At 41.5% G+C, this 26,666-nt stretch overlaps 4 protein-coding genes across 7 annotated transcripts in view; 3 read left to right on the top strand and 1 right to left on the bottom strand.

Annotated features, from left to right (window-relative positions):
* The first annotated feature begins 5,599 nt into the window (after positions 1–5,599).
* Positions 5,600–8,581, top strand: LOC308323792 (uncharacterized protein). 2 transcript variants are annotated; one of them, XR_013964847.1, is made up of 5 exons: positions 5,600–5,753; positions 6,006–6,108; positions 6,509–6,626; positions 7,682–8,163; positions 8,195–8,581. XR_013964847.1 is itself a non-coding variant. In XM_080775616.1 (4 exons), the coding sequence occupies exons 2-4, from the start codon at positions 6,015–6,017 to the stop codon at positions 7,968–7,970; spliced, it is 501 nt and encodes a 166-aa protein (XP_080631742.1). In that variant the 5' UTR covers positions 5,600–5,753; positions 6,006–6,014; the 3' UTR covers positions 7,971–8,581. The 2 variants fall into 2 exon arrangements, 1 of the variants encoding a protein (XP_080631742.1); XM_080775616.1 differs by having other exon boundaries at positions 7,682–8,581.
* On the bottom strand, positions 8,146–11,512 carry LOC308323791 (immunoglobulin lambda-1 light chain-like). Its single transcript, XM_080775615.1, has 4 exons — positions 11,463–11,512; positions 10,969–11,293; positions 10,054–10,091; positions 8,146–9,117 (listed from the first exon to the last, which is right to left on the bottom strand). The coding sequence occupies exons 1-4, from the start codon at positions 11,500–11,502 to the stop codon at positions 8,789–8,791; spliced, it is 732 nt and encodes a 243-aa protein (XP_080631741.1). The 5' UTR covers positions 11,503–11,512; the 3' UTR covers positions 8,146–8,788.
* Positions 11,513–13,552: 2,040 nt separating this feature from the next.
* On the top strand, positions 13,553–14,125 carry LOC308323377 (large ribosomal subunit protein uL11m-like; the record flags this gene model as incomplete). Its single annotated transcript, XM_080775105.1, has 1 exon — positions 13,553–14,125. One exon carries the CDS (start codon positions 13,553–13,555, stop codon positions 14,123–14,125), a length of 573 nt encoding a protein of 190 aa, XP_080631231.1.
* Positions 14,126–16,645: 2,520 nt separating this feature from the next.
* The window catches only part of LOC308324305 (serine/threonine-protein kinase LMTK1-like), a 47,903-nt gene continuing 37,882 nt past the window's right edge, over positions 16,646–26,666 (top strand). For all 3 annotated transcript variants that reach the window (XM_080776317.1, XM_080776316.1, XM_080776318.1), the window contains exon 1: positions 16,646–17,242. In XM_080776317.1, coding sequence (XP_080632443.1) covers positions 17,161–17,242 — 82 coding nt within the window. In that variant the 5' untranslated portion in view covers positions 16,646–17,160. The remainder of the gene's footprint in view (positions 17,243–26,666) is intronic.

Here is a 26,666-nt window from a genome sequence, read left to right as displayed (position 1 = left end):
AGGCAGTAAACTAAGAGAGAAAGCAGATAGTGGAAACCCTAACCAGAAGCCAAAGGACAACAAGCTGCACAGACATGTGAGAACACCTTTGAATTGTGGAGAGATGGAGGATTTTCCATCGTGCCGAACACAGGAAAATGAGATAGACAGATGTATTAATTACCAGCAGGTTCAGTCTATCTAAATTGATTCCTGTGCATGTGTGAGTGTTTTAACCACTTCAACTACAGTACATAGTTGCACGTAGGGTTCTCTTCATAGTGCTGTAGGGTTAGCTCTGCCAGAGCATTGGAGAGTCTGTCTTCCACAACTTTGAAGTCAGTGGCTTGTGCACCTATGCCGAGATCGTCTGCCTAGATGAAGCGCCATGCAAGTGTCTTTTTGGTTGGTGTAGTTAAAGAGAAGTGGTGCAAGCACACTTCCCTGTGGAAGGCCATTCTTGAGTCTTCGCCACCTGCTTTTCTTTCCTCCTAGTTCAACAAAAAAGTGAAAGCCAATGTTAGCCAATTAGGATGGAATATGAAATATCAGCAAAACTTTATTAAACGATATCCTTAACTCTTCCGAGCAAACCCCACGTTAACATTGTCATTCCTGGAGATAAAAACAAAAGGAACAATTGTCACAGTGAGTACAAATGTCTTGAGGACCCAAAAGCAGGCCACAGTTAGCCTGGGTAAACCCCTCCCCCCTCGTCAGATTTTCATTCTGCCTGAGGGGTGAGTCTGGCATAATCGCCTGTGTGGCTGTTTAGCCGTGGGGCGGGAGAGTAGCGTTGACGGACAACCCCTTCAGCCAATCAGCGTATTTCAAAACAAGAGGCGTCATCTAAACGCGTTCCGTTCCTACTTCACCTCATTCCATTTCCTCCTGTCTCTGTCTCACACACATTAGGCCTACATAGTATCTATGCATTGCACACAGCAGCAGCGAAATATTCTTGCCACACTTTATTTTGTTATTGTTATGGCTGAATCGAATGTCAACGATTTTTGCCGTCTCTGCAAAGATAATTGTCGGAAAGCCGGCCGTTTATCGAACACCAGGAAGATTTACGAACGGTGACAAAGTTTAACGTGAGAGCAGATCAACTTGAAATCGCGTCTCCGTCGTCCTAGTAACTGCTGATGTTCCATTGTGGTCCTACACGGACCCCACACTGCGTAGCTGTCCTCGTCAATGCCAACTTATCAAAACATACCGATCTGATTCTCGTTTCGATTAAGAAGCGTCGGGGAGACGGACGGACACTCACATTGCGTTGTGGTTGCACACCCTTTAGCCCTGTATTTTGTTGTTGTGATTGTTGTTGAGAAACAGGAAGACACTCGCCTTCTTCCTGTGACTGTCTATGTACAACAATTCGTTTTATAAATGCAACTATGAGTAAACATATGTGTCACATACATTAACTATGCAGCCCATGTAATGCGTCAATATAAACGCATCGATGAAATAATAAATACATACCGTAAATAAATGAACGTTTTTTTCTGACGGGGTTCGAACTTTGTCCTCCGTTTGTCGGCATAAAGTTCCCCACTCATGGAGCGTATGCCTACTACAGTGAGCCATTCTAGCCATGACATTTTGTAATCGTAATTCAAATCATAGGTTATAAAAGCAGCCATCACAACTCAAAACGAACTGCATGGGAACTAGATCAACTTGAAATCTCATTCAGATTCACCGATTTCCAAAACGGCTGTTTAATAAGCCTACAGATTTGTTTTTAACATCACCATCATCACCTATATAAGTTCACCTTATGGTAATTAATGTTATACAGGCCACATAGAAATAGTAACTATGATGCATGATAGGTTAAAGTAACAATTTCTTTATAACATGACCTAAATATGCCAAAAGCCACATTACACTGACGTGACTTGGTCAGTCAATGTGCTCCAAATTATCAAAGCGAATGGTGCTAATGTTTCTGCAGAGTTCACACGTCATCAACTGCTCAAATCGTTCCTGATTGGCCAACATGCGCTGTCAATCACAGAGCCCTGAGCTCGGTCGCGGATTGGCTCGTACCAAAGCTGATACAATCTTAAGTGGTTTATTAATTGTAATTAATTACCAGCAGGTTCAGTCTATCTAAATGGATTCCTGTGCATGTGTGAGTGTTTTAACCACTTCAACTACAGTACATAGTTGCACCTAGGCCAGGGTTCTCTTCATAGTGCTGTAGGGTGTTAGCTCTGCCAGAGCATTGGAGAGTCTGTCTTCCACAACTTTGAAGTCAGTGGCTTGTGCACCTATGCCGAGATCGTCTGCCTAGATGAAGCGCCAAGTGTCTTTTTGGTTGGTGTAGTTAAAGAGAAGTGGTGCAAGCACACTTCCCTGTGGAAGGCCATTCTTGAGTCTTCGCCACCTGCTTTTCTTTCCTCCTAGTTCAACAAAAAAGTGAAAGCCAATGTTAGCCAATTAGGATGGAATATGAAATATCAGCAAAACTTTATTAAACGATATCCTTAACTCTTCCGAGCAAACCCCACGTTAACATTGTCATTCCTGGAGATAAAAACAAAAGGAACAATTGTCACAGTGAGTACAAATGTCTTGAGGACCCAAAAGCAGGCCACAGTGACAGCAGACAGAAGTCAACTTAGAAGTGTTTACAGAGGTTCTTCCAAAAATGGGCATAAGAAGACAGGTAAAAATAGCAGGACTTTTGGAATACAGATACAGGACAACTCACACTACAGAAAACTAGTACGAACCAACAGAAAGACAGTGCAAACACAGGACTTAAATAGACAGATAACAGGTCACACACAGCTAGGTCACAGTGAAACCAAAATACAATCAACACTAGACTAGGATAGGCTGGGGGACTAACAGGACACAGGTGGAAACACTGACACATCACAAAGTAGATTAGATCAGGTTCCTACAAATGCTGGAGGTCTACAACAGAATCAAAGAGCTCATGGATGTGTTTGTGCACTACTACAGCAACTTGTCTCCTGCTGACCAAAACAAACACAGGTAAAATATAGCTAATAATCTCACACAGGATTAATAATCTCATACCTAAAATTCTAAAAGTGAATATGCCGCCCAGCCACCCACAGTGCATATTGCTCTCCATAATAAATTGCATGAATGAAGTAGTCCCCACACACACACACACACACACACACACACACACACACACACACACACACACACACACACACACACACACACACACACACACACACACACACACCAGTTTTCAGTCCTTCTTTCATCCTGTTTGCAAATCTTTCCTGTGCTGCCTGTCTGCCCAAGATATATAGTATGGACAGTAAGTCTTACATTCATTCCTTCTACACAGTAGCAATAAGGATGGAGCTGGAAACAAATTATGACAGATGGGAGCAAACTGAGACCAGTCATGTTTTTGCTCTAGTGCACAATTATGTCATATATTAATAAAATAAACCCTTTATACTATATATTGAGCCATGAGTCATGAACATAAATCCATACACACTCCAAATAATTATGCTTTCTGAACTTGAAAGTGTCACTGGCTACGAGAAATGAAAGTATTGCATTACAATTCTTTTAACAAATGCTAAAAAGAAAATGGAACAAAAACAATTGCACCTGAAAAAGGACGAAGCAAATGGTTTCTTGTGGATGCTGTTTATAAAATAGTGCAACCATATGGGTGATACGTCTTTTTTATTGTAGCATTTTGAGTCCAGCTACAGTTCCCTGTCCAAAACTATTCCATTTAAAATATAGGAATTAGGACTAAAACACATGTTCTAAAGAGAACATTTTGCTTCAACTGCTAAGTGCGTATAAATCAATGTAATTGCTTCCCCACACACTAGGCTTTAATAATGTATTGTAGACTTACATAAAGCCAAACAGTTTTTCAAACCTGTACTGGCTAGTAGTGGCTGGTGTGTAGCCTACTTCACTCAGCCTCCATAGAGCCAGTGTATTATTATTGTTAGGCTACTCCTCAAAGCAGACCACAGCATGCTTTTCAGCCAGGGCTGAAGGAGTTTAAAGCTTATAAACAGTCTCCCAGGAGAATGATTTCTTACCACATTATTGTTCCACAGACCTGCAGCTGGCTGCTTTTGTTCTGATCTGGTAATGGGTCAGAAAATGTACATCCATTTTAGTAATGATGGACAGAATGGTCATGATTATAATGTAATGCCAGCGAGTTCTGGCATTACATTGTTTTGTGATATATTGAAATAAATATCACAGTGCTCATTTGCTCTTGGGATGTGTTACTAATTATCTCTGTACATTCTCCTATTTCCATATCCTTATAAGATATTTCATTGACCAGGATCCCTATAGGGCTCTATCCTTTTTCCCCTCTACACCAACTATCTCTTTGCTCAAAAATAGCCGATCTACAAGTTCAGTTGTAGATCTGCTATTTTTACTGAATTTTCGGGATAGTTCACGTGGTTAATGAAGCAGAGTTTATTGTGTAGATGTGGCTCTCCAGTCCAGTCCAGCCAAAGTCTTGGATGTGATGGTGCTGATCACCCTGCTGACACTTGAATGGACCGGGGTTGGCAGGCGCTGGTAAAGCACAGATGTTGAGCAGACGATTACAGTAGACAGTAGGAATGCTGTTCTGGAGCCCACATCTTATAGTGCTACACTACATCAAACACCTCCGCTGGACTAGAGCCTTTCCTCGGCTGCATTGACAATGCATAATGCCAGATTTGTACTTGATGGTAGATGTGCTCCAAAGGAGATCTAAAAACCACAACGTGCCGTTCTGGGACGCATTGTGAGCATGTAGATTGGCTATTTTCAGTGTGTGACACTGCACACAACTAGGCATAAAACACCTTTAATGGTGCCCTTCAATATTCACCGCCGACAGCAGTCGCAGACATGTGGAGGATAGGTAAGGAATTTCCTTTACCACTGTGGTAAAAACTCATTTGTCATAGTACCAGATAATACAGTACATGCTTCAGTATATTTCCCGTATATTTTTCCATTGACGAGGCGATAGCCAGTATTGAGTTATATATAAGGTATTGTTTCCGTTATACGTCATGCTACTTGGAGAATGGAAAACGTGACGTATGAGCAAAATGGCAGGCCGGGTGTACGTGGTCAACTTAACCCATTCTGACCTGAGATCAGATTAAAAAAATGTCATCTACATCCTGACAGTTTTCATTCTGACCTGAGATCAGATTCTAAAAAATGTCTTCTATCCTGACGGTTTTCAGCTATGTTTCCATTTCAGGCGTTCTTCGATTAAAATAAAATGACAGACCTACAAGCTCGTAGCGCGCCACCGAGTGGTGCGCTACGAGCTTGTAGGTCTGTCCTAAGCTATGAGCTTGTAGATCTGCTATTTTTCAATAGCTAAAGCATAACATAGTGCTAACACCAAAAGGGGTTCCCGCTCAAAATGGGTTAAGCACACTGTCACACATGTGCACAGATGTGCATCCAGATGTGCACATCTGCCAATGTACTTGACATGCATATGCATGTGCGTGCAATCCGTGCATGCATGTGCGAATGCACGTGCACGCGGTCGTGTGCTTACGTGCAGTTGACAGAAAGGAGGTGGTCGCCGAAGTGGGTGGGAGCTGGAGGAGGGAAGAGGCTTTTGGGAGCTTGGGGAGGTGGTTATAAGAATGCTGCCCAGGTCATGTTTTCTCTGAGTCCAACTGTTACAGGATCATTACACTGACGTTATTCTGCTGCTCTGACTGCATGGAATATAGCCCCACGGCACCACCTCACAGGTAGGTGGATAGAACAAGAACATATGGTAGCACTGGTTAATTGATTGATTGACTGATTGATGTTGTGCATTTCCACTATCTATCCATCCATCCATCCATCCATGCACGCACACACACGCGCACACGCATACGCGCACACACACACACACACACACACACACACACACACACACACACACACACACACACACACACACACACACACACACACACACACACACACACACACACACACACATTTGTCATCCTTAGGTGAGGAAGATGGAGATGAAAGGGGTTGCAGCCCTGCTATGTATTGTGTCAATTTGTGGAGCTCAGAAATGGAAACAGGACACCTCAGCTTGGGATCATGAAGGTCAGGTCAAAGCTCTTTTTTACATTTTTAAATTAATCTGGAAAAGCTTTGTACAGTATAACTAGGGCTGTCACAATTACACATTTAATGCTTGTAGATCTGCTATGTCAGCTTTGTAGATCTGCTATTTCAGCTTTTTCATGAACATTTTCCAACATAACGGTTATGATAAAATAATTGCGATTATCTCAAATAATTGCGATTAGACGATTATGTAATAATTGTGACTGGCTTAGGTATATCACAGTATGATAGACCCGAATGTAGGGCTGGAAACTCATTGTCGGGCCCCGACTGAATATACACAATAACATACTTATGGGTCCATTTGGTTCCATCTGTACACTCTGCTGAGTTAAATGAACACTGATGATTTAATTGTGATATTCACCTCTGCCAGAACACAAGACTTGCTCCAACCTCACCCAGGTACTGGACAACTGGAAATATGCAATCATGACTCAAGTGAAAGACCTTCTTGTCAACAACCCTGCTTCAGTCCTGCCAGAGTATAGCAGGTAGGTGGCACTCTCTGATTTGTACCAGTTGCACAGACAGATTTACAGTAATGGTCAAAACCGGAGTTCAAGGTCAAGCTGAAATATAAGTGGGAAATTTAACTTGGGCTTTGGCCCAATAAACTGCAACCGTAAAAGACAAATATCTCTATACAAAAAAATAAAGAGACAGACAAACAGTTCAACCCGGTTTGCAACAGAGCTGCGTTGAGAGATGTTGTTGTAAGAGAAGAGAAGAGACGAGAAGAACAATATATAAAGAGGGGAGAGAGAGAGAGAGACAGAGAGAGACAGAGAGAATGTGTGAGGGGAAAATAACTGGCTCACAACACAAATGTAAGATCAACATAACCTGCACAGCATTACACATGACCACTGACCAGTCATGTCCATTCATGTGACCGATGAGCTTTAGCGGTGCGTACAAGACATGCAAGATGTTTGTGTGTTGATGACTTCACCCTGGAAACAGATGCAGAGGGAAGCTGGATTTGTTCCAGCCTAGTGTGCTAGTGAGCAACAAAGGTTGTTACTCAGAGTCAATGAGCCATTCCAAGGATCAAGTCCACAGAGCCAATAGCTCATAATTTATAGCCTTCTTCTCGGTCATTGTGCCAAAAATCCAGGAAGTATAACAATGGTCGTAACTATTGATAGAGCATGTTTGTTTGGGAGCAAGTAGGTCTGATAACTTTCACACTAATACTTCTTGAATTTATAGTTATTTGTATCGTTGCCTTTCAATTTGTTTTGTGCACATTATAACATGCTGTTCCATTTTATATCTTGTGTTAGGAAAGCTGTTTGCAGTTTTGACACTTTTTCAAATGTGATCTACAGACAGTATTGCATAATATAACCTGTTACTTTCACTTTGATTGATTATATACTAATTTGGTGCATGCAGAGTGTATATACTGTAGGTAGACATGGTAGATAAATTGCATGATCATAGGGTACCATTTCAGCACTCTCTGGATATTAGAATACCAGAGGCCTGCAGTGTCTTCATTCTGATGCTGATGTTCTCAACCACCCCTGTTTTTGTCTCTCAGAATCCCACCTCTGTCAGACGCACTGAGTGATCTCTACAAGCAGTTCAACTCTCTGAAGGAGGAGCTTGGTACTCTCACCAACAAATTTGACAGAGTGGAAGCATTTGTTGACGACCTCCAGGCCGGTAAACTCCCCCCACGCCCTGCGTTGGCCGCCCCTCGGCGACCCGTGGAGAGGTTCCCCCCCCAGGTAGCCCAGAGGTCACCACTACGGGCACAGAGGAGGGCTCCAGCAAGAGGACAAATGGTCCCCAGTACAAGGGGGAGGAGAGTTCCACACAGACCATAGGACTGTAGTCTCACTTAGACCAATAGGACTGTAACAATCTGTTAGCCTATTGTTGGGAGCAATAATAACGTTGAATGTATTGTACTATAAGTTTGCAAAATCTTGAGAAGTTACGTCAGTTTGAATGTAAATAATGTGGAAATATAAATATTTCACTTTAGTTGAAATATAAATATTTCACTTTAGTTGAAATGTTTATTTGTGCAAATCCAGACACAATCCAGACACAATCGGGATGCTTGTGCAAAGACCCTTTTCTACCACAAAGCGGCAGCATTTCTCAACGTAGGCCCTATCTCTTGTGTGCTAAATTGCATATTACTATTCATGTTTTTAAAATATAATACCTTCATTCCATTAGATTAAAAAAAACCTGATTGTAAATATTATTATTTGTAAGTTGATGTTAAGATTTAGTTTTCCAACTCATATCAATATTCCACATTGTAACTGTTGACTGCATGGTACAGTAGGCCTATGTGTTTATTCAATAATTGTGAATGAATTTGTGTGCAGCTTAATGTAACCCAAATATTAACTGCCAATAACTGTTCTAAAGTCTCGAAGGACAACAATAGGCTATATAGTAATAAACATATTTTGACTTGAAATGCTTTTTATTGAAACAATGGCCAAACAATACTGCTCATAGAAAAATAAAGCAATGCACTATAGAAGTTGAGAATCATATAATTTCCAATTATTGTACATATTTGTAAGAAATATGTTTTACAAAAATATCTGCTTTGTTGAAACTTGTAGGCTTAATGCACCGATAGCAAAAAGAAGCAAAAAAAGAGAGAGGATGTATCGTTGTGCTATTCCTCAGTGTCACATGCTGACTTCTGGATCATTTTCTCAGAAGCATTTGAGCCCACAGACACCTTACACGTGTAGACTTTGTCTTTGTCCCAGTCAGATGTCTCCATGTCCAGAGAACTGCTGATTTGGAAAGTGTTGTCTGGTTGCTGAACAGCAGTGCTGGTTGAGACTCCAGTGTTCACTGTGTTACCATTTGCTGTCCAGCTAACCTCTGCAAAGCTTGTAGACATGGTTCTGGCCACACACACCAGAGTGGCTTTGTTGGGCTGGAGCTCATCTTTGGATGGAGGATAGATGGTCACCACTGGAGGAGGGAGGGTAGAGTCTGAAAGAAAACAAGTATTCATTCAACACTTATTCAGCAATCATACTGTAAGACGAGTTACATCACACAATATACAATGCAAAATCGATGAAGAAAAATGAAAATGAAGTGGGGAGTGGACATGCGGAGAATTACAAAATGTTGAAAAAGTTTCCCACATCAAGCAATTTAGAAATAACCACAAATCATCAAAAACTATTTCCTTTGATACAAAGAGTCAAAGACAATGCATGTATTAACTATTCTGCAATGGTAATAATTATGGGGGGGAAAAACATGACAGAATGTAATTGGAGGATGCACAAAATATATATATAAGACCTCACAAACGATACAGAACAAAATGTCTATAGAGCACTGACTCAACTCGTGCAACACATTTCAACTCATGGGCCTTCTTCAAACTTCGAATAGCATAATCTCATATATATTTTTCCTCCACATATGTTTAAATACTATAAAAAGGTAAAATGTAATGAAAATAAATGAATACTATTATTTGTATGAGCACATACTGTATATAAAATGTGATTTGTATAATTAAATGAAACAACTATCGTGATACCATGTAACCAAATATACTGCAATTGCATGTTAAAGTAACCAATTCAAATATTTATAAAAAAATTAAATAATATTGTTAATGGAGAAAAGAATTAAAATTCTTAATTCAGATTTCAATCCATGTGAAACCATGTTGATCAGTGTGTTTGTGTAGTAGGCTACATAAACGAGCTAAAAGAAGCCCATATTTTGGGCTGGTAATCCAGCCTGACGGCGTGTCACGGGTTTGAGTCCCGATCCTGATGACCTTTGCCGCATGTCTCCCCACCCCCACCCCCCATCTCTCTCCCCTTTTCCTGTCATCTATCAATAAAGGAAATAAATATCTTAAAAAAAAAAGAAAGAAAGTAGCCTATATAACATTGTACTCACCAGTCACAATCAGCTTGGTTCCTTGTCCGAATACCACAGTGATTCAGTTTGTGTACATGGCTGTACAAAAACCCTCCTCACTCTCACTGCATAGACTAGAGGAGCAGCACTGACACTTCCTATTCACGCTGATGCGATGACACTGCAACACTGTGTTTTTAACATCATGTCCGTTTGTGGTCTACGTTTGAAATTCACATGGATTCAAATCCACTGGATTCCTCCTGGATGTTGCTGTAACATGATCATCACATTCACAATGATGGTGGTGGTTATAATCAGTTTGATGCTGATTGGATGGAGTCCCTTATTAAGGTCCGTGACATTGACACTAGCCTCGGTGGATTTGTTGTCATTGAGTGAATCACTCAGATAAACTTCATCAGCAGAATGATCTAATATCCGACAGTAATACACAACATAGTCTCCCACTTTCTCTGTAATAACTTATATTGATCAAGTAATGAGAATCATTCTCCAGAGAGAGTTGTGGAACCTGGAACAGCAGCAGGAGCATGTTTCTATCAGCAGACATCATGTTCATCATATCTTCCATCATTGTAGTCCATAATGACCTCTTGTCATTGTGTGGACTTCTGTCACTCCTTCTGCAGCAGGCTTCTGGTTCAACACCGTCACTCCTTCAACATCTATCAACAAGCACAGAAAAACACATGAGACTATAAAGGTTTCTGTCAGAGTCAGACAACTACACTACACTGAATGGGATGGACATGGATGGATCATATGGAATACAATGTGTTACAATGAGTTTCATATTTATTTTTAAGAATGTTTACATTTTAAATAAGGAAAGTGACAACAAACAATGTGACTGTCAGAAGAACTCCAAAAAGCTGAAGTGTTTAATAGTGAGGAGGTTTTAGTCATGGTGTAAACCACTGTGATACGTACTCATTAACAAGTTTGTCGAATGTGCAACAGTAATAAACTGCTGAGTCTGACTGCTCTACATTATTAATGATCAAACGATAATCTGTATTACATTTGGAGTTAGATGTGAAACGGTCAGAAGAGAAACCAGAGCCATATTCATCGGGCGAGCTGTGACTGTGGTAAAACCGTAAAACATACTGAGGTGCTCCTCCTGGAACCTGTTTATACCAGAAAACATGCCAAATATCATCTCTGGAGATATCACAGCCACATTCTGCAGTCTGTTGTTCATTCACAGTCAGTACTGATGGAGTCTGGGTAACTTGTTTGTGGCAACTGACATCTGTAAAAGTAAAATACATTAAAGGAACATTTTATAAAGAAACAAACATAATGTTTCCATCAATGTTTCTTTTCTACTATTACTCTTTCATGTTAGATAATATATTTTAAAACATTTCAAAATGAATATAATATTTCCAATAGATACAGTATTTTCTAGCAACTCTTACATGCTGGAGCAGTGATGAGGATGCAGATGATTCCCAGCATGTTGTCAGAATGTAAAGAGAATTACCTCACTTTCCAAGATAATGAAAGTTTGAACTTTTATGAATTTAGTAGAAAGGGGTTGGTCATTATCTCAGCCAATCAGTCACAGAGTCAGGGGTGGGCAATCTCATCTCATAATAATATGAGATGATGCTGTTTTAAGTTATATCAGAGATATTTACCATAAAAAGAAAATTTGCTTGTGTAATTGTAAATTACACTTAATGTACGGAATTAAATAACACCTCTCGTTGCCTGGTAGTACATACATGATCAACTCTAAACTGGTTTAAAAGACGAAATGATTACTATACTGAATGAGAGGGAGATTCTGACTGGAAGGAGAACAGCTATATACTCAACAGTACAGCCCGCCCGCTTTGAATATTATCAACCCTGGACTGGGCCCTGTATGACCACAATGTTACGTTTGCTGCTGGTGAACTGGTTGGGCTTATAGTTAGCACTGCTACTGGGCATCAGGAGTATATCAGTTTCCTGGAACAACTCTGTGGCTTCGTCAAATGCAACTAATGCAGCGGTTCTCTATGGGTCGCGACTGGAGCTTGTCTACATCTATCTGCAGATGTGTCTCCACCCAGGCTCAGTTCCTCCTAGTACTGAGAGCAGAGAGTTAACCTCTTCATTTACATGGACTATAAATAAGGAGAGGAAGCCATGGCAGGTGCGAATAGAGTGGTGTGGAGGGTGTGCATGGTGATGCTTCACTGACTGAGAGTGTATAAAGTCATTGTGCCACATGGGACACCCGTTATATATAAGTGGCAGATAGAAGGGGGAGAGAAACAGAAGGGCAGAGGGAGCCAAGAGAGAGAGAGGGGGGGCGGGGGGCATGGGATTTGGTATGTCATATCCACGGGTATGGACTGGTTACTATAAATTCGTTTTTTGAGTGGCCTTCCTATATGCCCATATGCTCCTATACCACATAACGATGATTTGATTGGCTGTGAAGATACAAAGTGAGGACAGAAAAGTGAGGACACCAAAAGTGATTTGCTGGAAGGTGATGAATCAATGTATGATGATAAGAGGCTAAGAGCCCCCCTCACTTCGCAATTTTTTTAAAGCTGATAACTGCTGGTCATTAAATGTATTATGGCCCCTTTTCCATTGGTTGGGAACCGGTTCAGTTCAGAACCAGTTGAGTCCATGAGCCAGACCTCCAAAATTGGAACGTTAATTATGAATTGAGTGGGAAAAACCATACCTATATTATATTGTTTATACTATAAACAATATAATATAGGTATGGTTTTTTGTATGGTTTTCATGAGTCTGTCATCAGAACGCCGAGCAAGGCATGAGTCTTGCTCAGCAACCTGATGACAGGCCATGTCAGTAGCTGGCCATAGACCTTCATTTTGCTCTTCCGGAACCTACTGTGGATTATATCAGGGACTAGTTGACTTGGACTTTATAGCTCTTCCTTGAACCACCCACGGACAAGGTGCTTGACTCTTTCTTTTTCTCTACCTCACACACTTAAGGCTGACACAAAAGTGCTGTCTCTTTTCACCTTAATCCATATAGCACCTTAAGTCTACTGTATATAATGGACAGTATACAGTGGCTGGCTGTGGAAAAAGATAAGAGACCAGCTGGTAAATAAGCTAAGCACATGAATCACTGTGATGTCACAGCGCTGACCAATCAGAACAACGTACCACATCTAGTGATGTCAGAGCACTTGCTGCATATATTCTCTCCTGGCAAGTCTTCTTTTGAAAGACTCCAAATATGGAATGGATACAAGTATCTAATCCAACTTGTCCTGCTGTCCTGTTGACATTCTTCACAAAGAATCAAAGATTGTGGCAACCTGAGCAGGACGTGTTTTGACACTTTGAAAGCAGTTTAAAAAATAAATGTAGGATCTCCTCAGCGGCTGTTCATAAATCCAAGTTGTCTATACACCCTTATGGTGTTTGCGGCGTGAATGTGCAATTAAATGAACAGGGGCGGAGAAAGGGATTTTATGACACTTGCACAGTACACAATCTTTCTCTCAGAGACAGAAATACCAAACATGTCGAAGATCTCCAAAGCAGCAAAATCCATGAAGAAGGTGGATCTTGGAGGTGTGATCCGTGCCATAGTGAGTTCTGGACAAGCCAGGCCAGGCCCACCACTTGGACCAATCCTGGGACAGAAAGGGATTCCTACTAGCCAGTTTTGCAAGGACTTCAATGAGAAGACCAAGGACCTTATGGAAGGAATTCCTCTTCCAATCAGGATCCACGTGAAGCCTGACAGAACCTATGAGCTGAAGATCGGCCTGCCCACGGTCTCTTACTTCCTCAAGCAAGCAGCAGGCATCGCCAAAGGTGCAGCAAGGACAGGTCACGAGGTGGCTGGGATGGTGTCGGTAAGGTCGGTGTACGAGATCGCCCAAGTCAAATCTCAGGACGAGTGCTTCAAAAATCGTAACGCCTCCATGGAGTACGTCGTCAAGTGCATTATAGGCTCCGCCCGCTCGCTGGGCATCAAAGTCGTCAACGACCTGCCGGCTGATGAATACAAAGTCTTTCTGGAGCAGAGAGAAGAGACACTTAAAGCTCAAGCAGCAGCAGTGGCCAAAGCAACCGAGGACAATAAGTGAATTACGGTAAGACACATACAGCGCAGACACACCTGAGCGTCACGAAGATGCCAAAAGCCACTCGTGGCCGGCGTCTCTTCCGGGTTTTTAGACAGCTGGTGGATGGAAATTAAGCTCCACCCACGTGTCAGAATGCCACGGGGGCAAGCTTTTCCGGGAATCTGGCCGACGTGGCATTCTGCCACGTGGGTGGAGCTTAATTTCCATCCACCAGCTGTCTAAAAACCCGGAAGAGACGCCCGCAATGAGCGGCTTTTGGCTGCGCATGGAATCCCAAGTGTGCTTACACCCATAGACACACACAATATATTCGTATTGAATTTATACACATGCCATATGCCTGCAGCCTATCATGTACTGTTGTGTTTATTTGTTATATGTTATATGAAAAAAAAAAGGATCTCCTCTGCAACATCAGCTCAACACTGAAAAATCACACTTGGATGATTGGATCGATGCAAATTGTAAATGAATGCCCCACCCAGATATTATGTCTGTGTCCCTTTTATGCCCATATATGGAGTTCTTTGTCGGGCATGCCCAAATATGGAGTCTATGCAGACGTCAGAATTATGTCAGAGGCCCCTAACTACAAAAATTGTGGGATAAAAATGTAAGCAAAGCTTCTAACTCAGATGTGCGCCCCAATCTTAGAAGTCTTGGGTATACTGTAGAAACCATGTTCACCCCTATGGCTAGTTCAGGAGCAATGGGGGTGAACATGAAAATAATAAAAGCTTAAAAGGATCCCTGGCTAATAAGACAAATATGCTCAATTCTAACCTTTAATACAAGTTATTCTTGTAGCTTGGGCCACCTATTCAAGAGGCCCGAAACACACCCAAAGTAGTTTTTTTTTATTTTTTTCATGCAAAAATACTACAGTGTTTATCCATGGAAGTGTATATGTGTAACGTATTTGATTTATGAATAATGCATGTTAGATATTAGCTCCCATCTGAAATGCCCATATACCATATATTTTTTTAGATTTTATGTAGAATTCTCAAGTCAAATGTATCAAATATTCTTCCTACAATCTTTATTAATGAAACTGTAGCATATTTCCATTCAGATGGTTGCATATTAACCAATTCAGGCCATCCATTTTTCATGATTTCATGCAAATATACTCAAATCAAAACCATCAAACTTACTTTCTCCAAGATGTATTCATATATGTAGTCATGTTAAGTTTTTGAGCCCCTCCTATGTCTAGCTTTTGGTGAACACAAACTTTGTCCTACACAAACATTAAATCCCATTGACAATGAATGGACAATGGACAAACAGTGCGTAACACAAACATTGAAGACAAAGGTGAGGACACAAATTCTGATAAGATTGCCCCTCACTTCACATGGGTGTGATTTTGTATTGTATTATGGTTCCTAGCTAGCTGTACAGATTCTGACTGAGAGTGTACAGTATGTGCAGTTCATGCTGGTTTTATCTGGTCATTCCAGAAATCTGAAAGTGTGGGTTTTCATTTCACACCGAGTCACACTAATCCAATGTTGCCCTCTGGTGTGCAGTTGCAACAATTGCAGTCTGTGAAGAATCAGCAGCATAATTGCATGCATTGTATACCTTACCGGTATATTTTTAAAATCCAACACAAAACACACTACAAATCTATACAAATCCAATTATTGTCTTCCTCCATTTAAACTCTCGGAGTGGAATTGAAGGAATCCAACCAAGAAAATGTAGCCTCGTCTAGACATACATCCTAAGAAGAGCATGAGGATAAGCCATAGGCCTATACTGTAGCGCCTGATTGATTGATTGATTGATTGATTGATTGATTGGAAATTGTATTCACAGTTTGGAGAATGTAGAATGGAGTTCAAACGAAAGTACAGGTCAATACAAAATCTGCTATGATGATAAAACCAGAAAAGGAGTCAGAAAGGAGTGTTTATGCAGTCAACTGCAAAACTATGTGAAGTAAGTGCAAATGTATAAATAATCACGGGTCTTAATTGGAACGTTGCACTTAAGTGTCATATAAGGTAGAATAATTTAGGCTACAGAGTAGGCTACAGATAAAGAAGAGCGTTTGGTTAATACTAAGAGTACCGCCGATAACAACACAGCTCTGGACCTGCAGAGCAAAATTTATGGCATCTTTTATTTCACTGCTAATAGATCAGATGCGTCAAAATGATCCAGACTACAACATATTTGCTATTTTAATAGGCAGGAGGACCACATAAGACGTATCATTTTAATTCACACGTGTATAGTGACAGGTATTTTCTGTGCAACACACCCCCTTCCTCCCTCTAGTTACCCCCCCCCCCCCCCCTCTCTCTCTCTCTCTCTCTCTCTCTCTCTCTCTCTCTCTCTCTCTCGCGCTCTCTCTCTCCCTCTCCCCCTCCCCCTTCTCCTCCTCGGCGGACAGATTCAGAATTAAAGGACAGATTCCTGCAGGATACCTTCACAAGATGTCGCTTCTTTGTCTTTTGGCACAATCAGTGTCCAAAGGCAAACACACAACGCAGACAGATTCAGTCACGACATATTAAACGGGGGAAAAAGGAGTCAAGAATATCTGCATGTTACTGTTACGTTGCTATGAGAAGAAGACAGTGCTGGTGTCGAAAGGAGGAATGCATCTGGAAGATTGCCAAATGCTTGGTGCAGTCGTTTTAGGAAGGGGAACGCTGTAAGGTACAGTCAGTTTCACCGTGACACCAAGTGCTCTTTTTAGTCGAAATACATACAGCCAGCGCGTCAGTGAACCACCAAGGATACCGTTGTGTTATTGTCAAACAAGTAAATTAATGGGGTCTAATAATACCAAAGCGAAATGGAAACGCATGTCAGCAGCATCAGTCAGAATCCGCTTTAGCTGAGCATGGAGGTGAATTTTCGGACTCAAGGTGTGTGATGGAATAGAATGCTGCGCACTACAAGGGTACAGTCATCATAAATGCCCCACACAGCAAAGATTCCTCCCCCCCTCTTGACCTTTTTTGTACTGGGGCTATTGCTGTACGCTGCACCCCATCTCTGACACAACGAAGAGGATGGTCTTCACCCTACATGTGATTGTCATGTCTTCAGCATTTTTCAATCCCAGTTTTGCCTTCAGTTCCCACTTTGACACAGGTAAGCCAATGACATTGATACATACTGTGTACAGTACATGGAGTCCAGCAGCATATTGCTGTTGTATAGGCCCAGAATCCAGTGTCAGCCTTTGCCTGTCATTATGGTGATTTGGGCAATGATTAATTAGGCGCTAGCTGTGCAGCTGTTGACAGCAGTCATGTGCCTTATTTTAAAAGTTGTGGACAAAAACCCTCTAAATAAATATACCACCTACATAACCACAATGTCAACGGCCATTTTAAATCACCAGCTTCTGTTTGCAGATATATAATTCAAGTCATCAGTCTATTGCAGCATATAACAACAGGGTAATGATTTGTGGCTGCATTGGATCTGCATTAGTTCAGCAGCACGTACACTCCTGCAGCTGTGTATTTGTATGAGTGTGTAATGTGTAGGCCTATATGTATGCGCACGCGTGTATGTAGTATGCAATGCATGCATAAGGGTGTGAAGGAGTGTGCAGGTGTGTTGGCTGGCTGCTATGTTTGGGCATAATGCACAGATGCTGGATATGCAGATCATGACCAAAAACTCTGCTGAAGGAATTACCCTCTTTCTCTCTGGTTCTTTCAGCTGACAGTTGTGTTATCTGTAGTCATTTATCATATTCAGACTTGGTGAAAAAATTTACCCAGTGCAGAGCCATCATCATGCTGGGCCAGAGAACCCACTTGCTGACTGCAGTACCAAGGGGCCATGGCGGAGTTACAAGGGACTGCTGTGTAGACAGCCTTTGTAAAGGGGCTTGAATTGGAACAAAATGAATAACTGGGTCCAAGTGCAAGAAAGGACTGAGAGTGTCCCTGCACTGTGCTGCTGAGCATACAAATGATACAGTCATTCAAGCTCAATCTGCTCTCTCCACACACTCTGTGAGGCTTGAGGGCTTTCTCTGCAACAATAATTTTAGTTTTTGCTCATTTCAAAGAAGTTATCTTAATGACATTTAGGATGCATTTGCTGGTTCAGAAGTGAACCAGCAAGATGTAAAAACAAAAATCCAGAAATTGCAGAAGTCTATTTCCTTGTCAATACAGAGGACATTGATAAGATAACCTATGCGATCACATGACAGCAGTGTCTCGTTTGTAAGGTTTCTTGCTTTGACAAAGCATTGTATTATCTTAATCTTAACTACTACTAAGCACATGGTGTTGGGCCTTAATCTTCTCTCTGTGAAGTCATCCATATCTATTATGGTCTTTAACAATGTATATTTGAGTCAGTTTCTCTTCATTTCTTTTACAGGGACGTTTAGAGAGACAGAACTGCGAGAAAAGAATTGCGAAAACAAAGTCCACAGCACTCCACATTAGGTGAATGGTCTTATAGGTGTGAGGTTCAATAGTACAAATGGGAATAAAGAAATGGCCAGCACGCAAGAAATGTCCTTTTCACATGGTTTATTTACCTCTGACGGACAACGGATACGTTTTCGGCCTGATGGGCCTTCCTCAGCACACACACAGTTGAGTGAAAGATTAACTATTTCTGACAGAGAGTCAGGTGTGAACTGGCAAATGTTATAATTTCATTGACTTGTGTGTAGAGTGGTATTTGATGTCCTGCTCATAACAACACATCATACTTTACGTAAGGGTGCATTCTGTAATACACTCACCCAGGGTGCTCTCCAGCTCTGGGAACACTCAGAGCACACAATGCTCTTAATGAAAAGCCGGGTTGCCCAAGCGTCTGAACAATGGCGGAGGAATTTGTTACAAGATGCAATGGTTGCGGCTTGTTTATTACTCTGGTCTAGTCAGTATTCAACACACAGGTCTATTACTCTAGTCTAGTCAGTATTCAACATGCATCTACGTGTAACAAAAGCGGTAATAATCATGTTTATACAGGGATGAATTCTCGTTCATTCAGAATCAACTATAGTGTCACATCACAGAGTTTCAAGTAAAAAAGTGGGTGGAATTTGTTTTTGTGCAAAGTTCCCATCGTATCATTTTTTCCAAGGAAAACAAGAAAGGGAAGAGGAGGGGGGGGGGGGGTAAGGAGATCAAGGTAGCAAAGAAGAAAGTTTGAGCCCTTTTACCACAAAAAGTACAAGTAAAGGGTTTCAGATAATCTAAAAGCTTGTTTCACAAACAGCGCAGCCCTTTTGTTTCCCTTTGCTTATTTACAGGCTGTACAGATGTACAACCAAGGGGTCTCTTTCATTTGAAGTTTGTAAAAAAAGAAGTGAAAAAGGGATAAAAAGGGAAGCTCCGCACACTCAGATCTGTGCACAATCATCATTTATTTTGCAAGCTTTCGGTCTACTGACCTTATTCCATCATGCCTGAAGAAGGCCTGATCTTTCATTTGAATTAAGTTTAAAACATGAATATGGAAATGTTAGTTAATGAGCATCAACTCTGACCGTCTGTAAAGTATCAGAGCCAGCTGGTGAGATTAGAATCAGTTACCTAGGCCTACTAGGCAATGGGAGGGTGTGATGAGGAGCTTTTTGTGTTGTTTGGAGTACTGTTCAAGTCTACATGCAGAATGTGTACACTGTCGGGTTCAGTGGCTTGGTCAAGGGCACTTCAACACTAAGCCAGGAGGAGCCAGGGTCCAGGGATCAAACTGGAAAGATTCCCAAATGGCCACTCTACCCTATGAGCCACTGCCACCAGCCAATCACTCAAGGCAGCATTTTTCATATTACAGGATACATTCATTGAAATCCTCTTACATTATCGCTAGGCTGAAAGAAGAGATCCCACTTTTCCCACTTTTATAGAACTTATCCTCTTGTAGTCTACGTATGAATGTTAGTTTTTGCATAACATACAGTTCCTCAGTAATGTCCATCCAATGTTCTTTCGTTGGTGGGCCCTGTTGGTACCAGCGTTGTGTGATCGCTTTCGTACTTGTGGAGACGGCACATTTTAAGTAGGGATTGGTGCACAGAGTTGTATTTTGTCCAGCGAGGCATAGGCAATACGTATTGATTTAATAAAACCCAGAACACAGAAATTAAATAACGAGATTTGAACTGAACCATGTCTTAAAAATGTTGGTCTGAACCTCACTGTGGATTTGGATAATCTTTTACCATAATGACTAACACTTCAGATGAGATCCAATAGCAGATACTGTAAAGATGCTCAATCTTTCATAAGATAGCTACAGTTCTATTTGCGTCCTTTGTTTAACTGCATTGTGGTGTCAATATATTGACAATACAGTATGTGTCACCATACTGTCAGCAATCAGTGTTAATTGGATTGCCAATAGGGTTAAGCTGTTGATATGATCTCCTTTAATCCAGCTGCGAATGCAACACACTTTATACAGTATCCCAAATGTGAGTTTTTACACACATAACATGGGCTAGCTAGCTGTAGCTTAGTGATTCACCTCCTGGCCCATTTCTACATGTGTTCCTGAGCAAGACCCTTACCTCACAGGTCCCCTCCTCATCATGACCGCACACACACACACACACACACACACACACACACACACACACACACACACACACACACACACACACACACACACACACACACACACACACACACACACACACACACACACACACACACACACACACACACACACACACACACACACACACACACACACACACACACACACACAAAATTGGTCTGTGGACAGGAGAACAATTTTATAAGCCCTTATGGGGAACAAATTAGGCTGTAGCAGCATAGTACATAATCCTGCCTATGTTGGCATTCATGTGCCATGGCCAGTAAAGTCACCTGTGTGTGGGATCCAGTTTTCAGCACCACGGACAGAGACATCAGACAACAATTTGAGTACCTGACTGCTTGCGGCTTCAGGACTATGGAGAGTTCTAATGCCAGAGGTTTAGGATTAGGAGAGGTGTGAGAGCACACAGACCATTATTTGAGAAAATGTGAAATGTGGCGCTTGTGCGTGTGGTTGAATGACACAGGCTCGCAAGTAAAGCACAACCGCTGCTGACTATTCCATTATTCATCTCTCCATGTATTACAGCAAGCACTTCTGTTGCATAAGTCTGACTCTGGGGCAGCTGAAATGGCAATGGAGTGGGTTCACCACTTCACCCAGTCAGGGGGAAACATTTGACATATCCCTTTTCCCTTCTGTATTGCACATGTATTTTTAGGTGATCCGTATGTAGTCTATCACAAGACTTTGTACTCTTTCTTTATCTTTTAAAAGACTGCTTGGTATTTATAATAGAACACATTGTTCTAGCCTTTAGGTTTGTGTCACAAAAGGTGTGTCTGTCTATTCTAGACTTCCTCACCCCATGGTCACATTATATTTTGATATTCTGCATGTCGGATATCATCTCAGTTGCTTGACTATTGAGTGTATAGTGAATTTTGTGACCATTGAGTGTATAGTGAATTTTGTGACTATTGAGTGTATAGTGAACTTTGTGAAATGTATGAAAGCATTCAGCCATCACTGTGCAATTATTTCAGACCAGATACCACTGGTTCCCCAGGGCTCCTTGTGGCCTTTATGCAACACACACACACACACACACACACACACACACACACACACACACACACACACACACACACACACACACACACACACACACACACACACACACACACACACACACACACACACACACACACACACACACACACACACACACACACACACACACACACACACACACACACACACACACACACGTCTGTAAAGGTGCATTCACAGCAGGCTCAACTGAATATCTTTTGGAGCGATACAATTAAATAATACGTCGATTTGATGGTAGGTACTGTACATGATGGATGATGGTCCTGATATGTCAGGAGTCCAGTCTTTTCCCATTTGCCCGTTTGCAATGCCAGAGAAGCTTGCAAGCTTACATTGGGAAAGCAAAAATAGATAGGTAAGACATTCTCACACATTTTTAACCACATCAGGTGGTCTAAAGACGAAGAGAAGACTCTAGAGCAGTGGTTCTTAATATTTGCAGGCTGTGACCCCCAAAATAATCATATTTGAACTGGGGACCACCTACCCTGATAAGCTGTTGGGGCATTACATTTTGTTTGACTCAGATACCACAGATATCATTTTGGGAAAATAGCAGATCTACAGATCGTCTATTTTCACAAAGTTCTTATATTATTTTGACATTGGCCAATGATTGACCAGTGTTATAGTATACTGTTTATTACTTTTGATGAAGTGGTGGTCTTTTACTTTAAACCTTTCTGTTTTGGGGTATTAAAAAGGTCTTAAAAAGTCCTTACATTTTCACTTAACTGTCATCTGGAGACCCCACTTGATTTTGGGGGACCCTGGAGATCCCAACTTACAGGGTGAGAACCACTGGTCTAGAGCAGGGGTCCTCAACCTTTTTGGCTGGGGACCCCCGGAAATGCTTTGGCCATGTCTCGTGTACTATGGTATGTGTGTTTTTTAATAATCTGGGGCCCGCCCAAAATGATTTGACGACCCCCAGGTTGAGAACCCCTGGTCTAGCGGAGTAAAGTTGAGTCCTTAAAGTACAATGTTCTCAACCTGAACACCTCCGTTCATTGATCTGTAGGTTTATTCATTGATCTGTAGGTTGATTCATTGATCTGTAGGTTGATTCATTGATCTGTAGGTTGATTCATTGATCTGTAGGTTGATTCATTGATCTGTAGGTTGGCTGTCATTGATCTGTAGGTTGATTCATTGATCTGTAGGTTGATTCATTGATCTGTAGGTTGATTCATTGATCTGTAGGTTGATTCATTGATCTGTAGGTTGATTCATTGATCTGTAGGTTGATTCATTGATCTGTAGGTTGATTCATTGATCTGTAGGTTGGCTGTCATTGATCTGTAGGTTGATTCATTGATCTGTAGGTTGGCTGTCATTGATCTGTAGGTTGATTCATTGATCTGTAGGTTGGCTGTCATTGATCTGTAGGTTGATTAATTGATCTGTAGGTTGATTCATTGATCTGTAGGTTGATTCATTGATCTGTAGGTTGATTCATTGATCTGTAGGTTGGCTGTCATTGATCTGTAGGTTGATTCATTGATCTGTAGGTTGATTCATTGATCTGTAGGTTGATTCATTGATCTGTAGGTTGGCTGTCATTGATCTGTAGGTTGATTCATTGATCTGTAGGTTGATTCATTGATCTGTAGGTTGATTCATTGATCTGTAGGTTGGCTGTCATTGATCTGTAGGTTGATTCATTGATCTGTAGGTTGATTCATTGATCTGTAGGTTGGCTGTCATTGATCTGTAGGTTGATTCATTGATCTGTAGGTTGGCTGTCATTGATCTGTAGGTTGATTCATTGATCTGTAGGTTGGCTGTCATTGCCTTGGAATTAATTGAAAGGCTAGCCAACCGTGCCAGCGGCGATGCAGGGAAAACGGAGGTAGACGTTTGAGTCAGTGTTCCCTTCCTGCTCGCAGCCTTCCCTCTCCCCGAACGCAGAGAGACGACAGCCCTGTAATTTGGATCCACACTGGTCTCCTGGGCTTCCACTCCCAGTTAATGACGGTTATCATGTCTCTCTGCAGGCCCTGGCATCGCTTTGCCATAATATCTGCACTCAGCCATAGAAAGCACGGCTGGATGGATGGATGGATGGATGGATAGGATGGCTGGATGGATGGATAGGATGGATAGATGGATGGATAGGATGGATGGATAGGATGGCTGGATGGAGAGGATGGAAATGGTGGAGGGTGGTGGTGGGAGTACAACACCCTGTTCTTATTCTGCTGTCTCTTAATTATGGACAAATCCATAATCCCCATTTAATAACAGTGGTTCTCAAATTTTAATTGGCGGTCCATGACATGAAAACATTTGAGAACCACTGTTATTTGGAAGCAAGCTCAGATAAACAAGTACACAAACGAGGCAATAAAAAACCTCCGGAACTACCAATATTTACATATATTTTATAATCTGCTAAATCGATTTGTCTGATCATCCTGTATTTTATTTCATTGTACAATGGCGGCGTACACTATCAAAATGTTTTGAAATAATCTCTATAATGATAATTTGAAGTCGAAGAAGGGATTGACACTGGATCAGCTCAGACAGTTTAAGCCTTTTTTATTCAGGCGCGAGCGCTGGTAGACTCCCTTTGATTATTTCAAGTCATAACGTCCAGCCTACTTGCTGCTGACCTCCTGAAACACCAACATGTTGCAAAAATTAAGTTAAAAAGCAGTTTAGTTCAACCACACTGTTGCTGGAAATGAGTCTTAATTTAACTCTCCAAGTTTAGTTTATGAAGACAGGCAGGTAGGTCACTGGATTCCTGCAAGCTCGGCATGTGCTGTATTTATTATTTTGTTTTGTGCTGTATGTGTACAGTACTGTAAGGTTGTGTGTGTGTGGGGGGGGGGTCATCGATCACAATCCATAACGTTGCTATACATGTAGTATATACAGTAAGTAATAGGACCTAATGCTACTTTGATGAGGTTTGTATGGGTGACTTCCAGCTGTCCATGCACCTGGACGACATGAATGACAGAACAATGTGGTTTTAGTAAACCGACTTGGTCTCTGGAGGACATACATAATACATGTGCCCACTCCTGTAGTCCAATCATACATGGGAGAGTTTACTGGTCAGTTACATAACGAATGTCCCTGGTTGTTTATAAGAATGTGTCCCTCCCCTTCCCCCACTAAACACACACACACACACACACGCTGTCTTTCTCGAGGGGATTTCATTGCTGTGGTGTTTAGTTTGGCAAAATTCCTACCCTGCAGAACTGTCGGCACCTGGTCTCTGGGTCAAAAAGGGGAAGTTGCATGTGTGGACGTGTGTGTGTGTGTGTGTGTGCGTGCATGTGCGCGCGCGTGCATGCAGGCGTATGGGTTTTTCATTATAGTACAGTGACCATTTTCAAATCCTACATGGAAATTGGCTTAAGGGAGGACCGCCCGTCACGCACATACCCTCTATAATATATATACTGTAGTATGGAATTCAGACTCCTAGGCTTTATAAAGTTATGTTTGTGTGCACGTATTTTTGCATGACTGTGTTAAAGTTTGGGCCATGGCGTTAGTTACCCTGTACTGAAGTTATTAGTAATAGACTTGGCTAGTTACAGAATTGCTGACCTCTTCAAAAGAACTCTGCAGTCCTGACTTAGATACAGCAGCAGCCACCTCAACCTCAGACTACTTCTATTTCTTTCTATCTCTCTCTCCCTCTCCAGTGTTAATTTTGTTGACTAAGCCATTGGCTCCAAAACTATGAAATGCACTTCCCATTGCAATCAGAACGGCAGATTCACTCCCAGTCTGAAAACGCACCTCTTCAAACTCCACCTTAGCCCATAGCACTTGCCATAACCTCGACCTCCTACAGGCGTATGCATAGGCTCAACGTATGTAACTTAAATAGCACTTTATGTAGACATAGCACTCTATAGTGTATATTGTATACACTTAGTTCCTTAGATAGATATTCCACTGTTAGGTTCTTAAGCTTACGTATGATTCATGATGACTATTCTTTATGTATTTGATGTATCGTTTTTTTTTTTTTTTTGCTTACTGTAAATCGCTCTGGATTAAGAGCGTCTGCTAAATGCCTGAATTGTAAATTGACTAAAGACTAAGTCGACTAATGTTTTTGTTGGGGACCTGAAGGAGTCAACTAAATAATTTCTGCCTTAAATTCGAGCATGGGCGTGCGCTCATGTCGGCACGGTATTTATGAAGTTATTGTAAATAGCCGTTTCTGGCGTAAATTTGGTCGCAGCTTTGATAAATGTCACAGTTGAAAGCGACCGTCATTTAAATAACACACCCTTAAATATTCTCAAAACGCCGATTTTACGACATGAACAATCGGAATCCGACCAAACAAACCTGTTGAAATCCAATAAGAAAAGAGGTTCCCCCTCTCGCCTCGTTTGCCTGCACATGCACGCATGCACGCATGCACCTATGCACGCACGCATGCACCTATAAACGCACGCATGCACCTATGCACGCACGCATGCACCTATGCAAGTGCATGTGCATTTTGGCACAAAAGAAACGCCAGTATAGGATTATTCCGTGAGGCTACAACCTTTGTCAACTTGGTCAAGTAGTTGATTTTTTTTATTTTTATTTGGATCTCTTTTAGCCTTTCGGCTAATCTTCCAAGAGTCCAGAAATAAATTAAAACATATCAAAATACATTATATTACATTACAAAATAGTACATTTCATTTCAAAAATACATTTCAAATTGCACTGATGCTAAACGACAGCAGTGAGTCGAATGTTACAGCATAATAAAAATACCTATACCTCTAATCCTCAACTCATACAGCCGCACACACTCACGCACACACAGACAGATACAGTTCATTCACCTATCTATGGTGGACTATGCATGGCAGGGTCGTCCTCTTCCCTGAGCCAGCTGAAAACCTGACCGCATACCAACACAGAAACT

The sequence above is a fragment of the Protomyctophum bolini genome (assembly GCF_963924005.1).
Source record: "Protomyctophum bolini genome assembly, chromosome: 11".
Classification (NCBI taxonomy): Eukaryota; Metazoa; Chordata; class Actinopteri; order Myctophiformes; family Myctophidae; genus Protomyctophum; species Protomyctophum bolini.
This window is presented reverse-complemented; position numbering and strand designations above follow the sequence as displayed.